The sequence below is a fragment of the Lutra lutra genome, unplaced genomic scaffold (genome assembly GCF_902655055.1).
Source record: "Lutra lutra unplaced genomic scaffold, mLutLut1.2, whole genome shotgun sequence".
Classification (NCBI taxonomy): domain Eukaryota; kingdom Metazoa; phylum Chordata; class Mammalia; order Carnivora; family Mustelidae; genus Lutra; species Lutra lutra.
Genome location: NW_025923846.1, coordinates 433,748 through 436,717, shown reverse-complemented (window position 1 = coordinate 436,717; position 2,970 = coordinate 433,748). Strand labels below are relative to the sequence as shown.

Sequence of the window (2,970 nt, the reverse complement as noted above, 5' to 3'; positions counted from 1 at the left end):
TGATCCCAGGACCCTGAGATCATGACCCGAGCTGAAGGCAGAGGCTTTAACCCACTGAGCCACCCAGGCGCCCCAGATCTGTATCTTCTTTCCTTACCCATCTTATGTCTTAATGCAGCTATTCTAGCACTTGAAGTAAAGATACCTTCAAATACAGAACCTGGTAAGACTCAACTTCCTTGGAACCTGACCTCCATTTCCTTGGAAATTAATCTTAAGTGTATTGATGAGAGAAGGAGACTCTCACACCAGATGTGACAGTGGGAAATGACCCAGAGACACCCTGTTAGGTTAGGACACATATTACCCACATCTGAAGGTCGAGAGAAGCATTTGAAAACCTCCAGAAAAAAACTGCATTGCATGCACAGTCGTTCCTTCTCATTAAGGGGCATGTACACGTACTTGGTCTCAAAATCTTTTGAAGTCATGACAACATTAATTAACTTACACCTACAGGTTACAGAAGGATGGTATAATATTTATTATATGTTAAATCTGTATATACTTTTGTTTATATGTGATTACATTTTAAGCATATGTACATTTCTACTATTAAAATTTTAACTTCAATGATTTTCTTTAAAAATTATAGGCTTCTGTTTGTTATTAGTTTGGCCTTTCACATCATCTCCTTGGGAGACAACAGTAAGAAGCATTTTATTTATAGTCTCTTTTGATTGTATATTTATTTCTTAATCATGTCCCGTATTTTCAATGTTTTTAAAACGTTATGAGAGAGAGCAACAGAACAGTAACAGACAAGACATCAACAACGCTACAGCCCAGAAGCTGCAGCAAAAGACACTCAACTGGACCCTGAATAATTTGGGGGAAGGGAATGTTATACCTGAGGTTTTGCGTCCAAGAGACCACCAAAGCCAACACAGATGCAATCACATGAGGGTTTATTTAACAAGCTTAAGCTTGGGCCCAACTATACCCGACACAGCGGAGTAGGGACTTGAACCCCGAGCTTAGTTAAGGCAGGGGTATTTATGGGTTCCTGTTACTAAAGCAGGGTGGGGACTTCTGGAACCAAACAGTGTGAGGGTCTCTGGAACTAAAGCAGGGTGGGGCTTACTAAAGCAGTGTGGGAGGTCTCTGGAACTAAAGCAAAGTAGGGGAAAGCTCAGCCCTTGGGCACAGGGATCTGAGATGGCTGCCGGAGCTAAGATGGCTGTACTTGTGCTAAGGCTAAACCTGAGGTGAGATTGCCTTAATTTTTCTCGGCCTCCACAGGAATGGAAGCATGACAGGCTGGCAGCCCCAGGATTCAAGTCCCTATTTCAGGGCTTTCCAAAGTCATAAGTCATGTTATCCCCCAATTAACTTTGTGGTCATCACTGGCCTCCCAGGTTACGGTCTGAGAACAAACTGGAATAGATCAAGGATGAAATGAAAATCTGAGCAGATTTAAACCACATTTAATCATCCTCTCATGATGATATACTATAAAGTGAAATATATATATCCTAGTGAGGTACTCTTTTACTGTGAAAACACGTTTTACTCCTTTGTTAGTACAGTGTTTCATTTGCTCAGGTCTAGAGGAGTGTGATTTAAGTATATTCAAAACAGCTATTACAACCCAAGTTAAAAGCAAATCCTTGCTTGGCTTACTGCTCACTCTCTGGCTCCAGACCCCATGTCTCTGGAGGAGGCAGGGGCATGTCCCTGGTGGTGGGATGGGGGCAAGGGGTTGAGAGGGTGTTCTGTAGTCATCCCACGTGTAGGTGGTCCCCACCCTGAACACCTGTTTTTAATCCCTGACCGGGGAAATCACAGACTGACTTTAACATATGAAAGGAAGGAAGAGAGAAAATGCTACTGGCAGGGGCCAGGATTTCTCCTTGGGGCCTTAAGCTGGTTCCTGAACCTCCAGTACCCCTGGCAGTTTGTTTTTAATCCTTAAAATTAACAAGTAGTGAGGGCTTACCTGAGCAAACACACTTGGCAGGGAGTTCAATTTTATTGCCTCCCCAGGCAATCTCATAAAGCCCTTTGGTGGTAGTCTAATGCAAAGGGCAAGGAGACCAGCAGATGCTAACATCCAGGCCTCTTGCCTATAGAGGTGCCCCCATGGCTGTACTGCTGCAGGAATGGCGGCACCAGTGTGCTGGACAGGTTCTGCATATGCCCTGCCCACTTCACCAGCCCATATTTTGAACAGAACCAGTGGCAGAGGTGGGTGTGAGGAGGAACAGGCTGCCAGTTGGGTGGGGGCATAGGATCAGGAATGGGGAGAAGGATTGCTTGACCTTGCATAGGGGAAGGGGGGTGGGCGGTTCCTCAGAGTAGGGTGGAAAGCAGACAGCTAGGGTGGGGAGGACAGGCGGGCAGAGCATGGATGATTGATGGCAATGAAGGTGCCTGTGGTGCTGAACCTGCCTCTCTGCTCAGTGAATGCAGCACACTCATTCTTGGTGCCTGGACCTTCCACTGCTGCCGCCTTTGCAGGTGTGTCTTTGAAGCCCTACATTGTCTTCTCCAGAAGATACCTGCAGTTAAGGTTAGTGGATTGGCATCCTGTGCACATAGTCCACGCTCCCAGGCATTGCTCCTTTGTGCCTATCGAAGCATAGAGATCTATCTGTGCCAGGAGACAGAAATGAGAACCTGGGTTGACTGATTACTTAGAAAAGTCACATTCATTGTGATTCACATGGCTTACTATTTTTATGTTATAATTATATTGTGTTTATTATAAGATGGCGTATATTATATTTGCAATGATTATATGTTGGTCATTAATATTGTCATTATTTTTTAAAATGATTCCTAAGTTCACTATGCCCAGATGGCTGGATTTAAATGTGTTTTTCCAAACAGTGCCCTTTAGTGTCCTTTCAGTGAGCACACTGTGGGGAGTAGACAAGCTGTTAAGTAGAGCCAAGCCTGGCATGGAGGATAAAGACTAAATCTCCAGTCATTTCCCTACACCACGCCACACCCTCTCCTCAGCTGTAA

The 2,970-nt window shown here is 44.7% G+C and overlaps 1 protein-coding gene across 1 annotated transcript; it reads left to right on the top strand.

The window, feature by feature from the left end:
• Positions 1–267: 267 nt before the first annotated feature.
• On the top strand, positions 268–2,970 carry LOC125092707 (cryptic protein-like). Its single transcript, XM_047717049.1, has 5 exons — positions 268–290; positions 596–648; positions 2,073–2,187; positions 2,404–2,512; positions 2,965–2,970. The coding sequence occupies exons 1-5, from the start codon at positions 268–270 to the stop codon at positions 2,968–2,970; spliced, it is 306 nt and encodes a 101-aa protein (XP_047573005.1).

Bases quoted from the DNA above. Each gene is read 5' to 3' on its own strand.
- LOC125092707 (XM_047717049.1), top strand. From the start codon at position 268: ATGACCCAGAGACACCCTGTTAG. The intron at 291-595 runs GTTAGGACACAT...TAAAAATTATAG, and splicing joins ACCCAGAGACACCCTGTTAG to GCTTCTGTTTGTTATTAGTT. The intron at 649-2,072 runs GTAAGAAGCATT...TCTTGCCTATAG, and splicing joins CATCTCCTTGGGAGACAACA to AGGTGCCCCCATGGCTGTAC.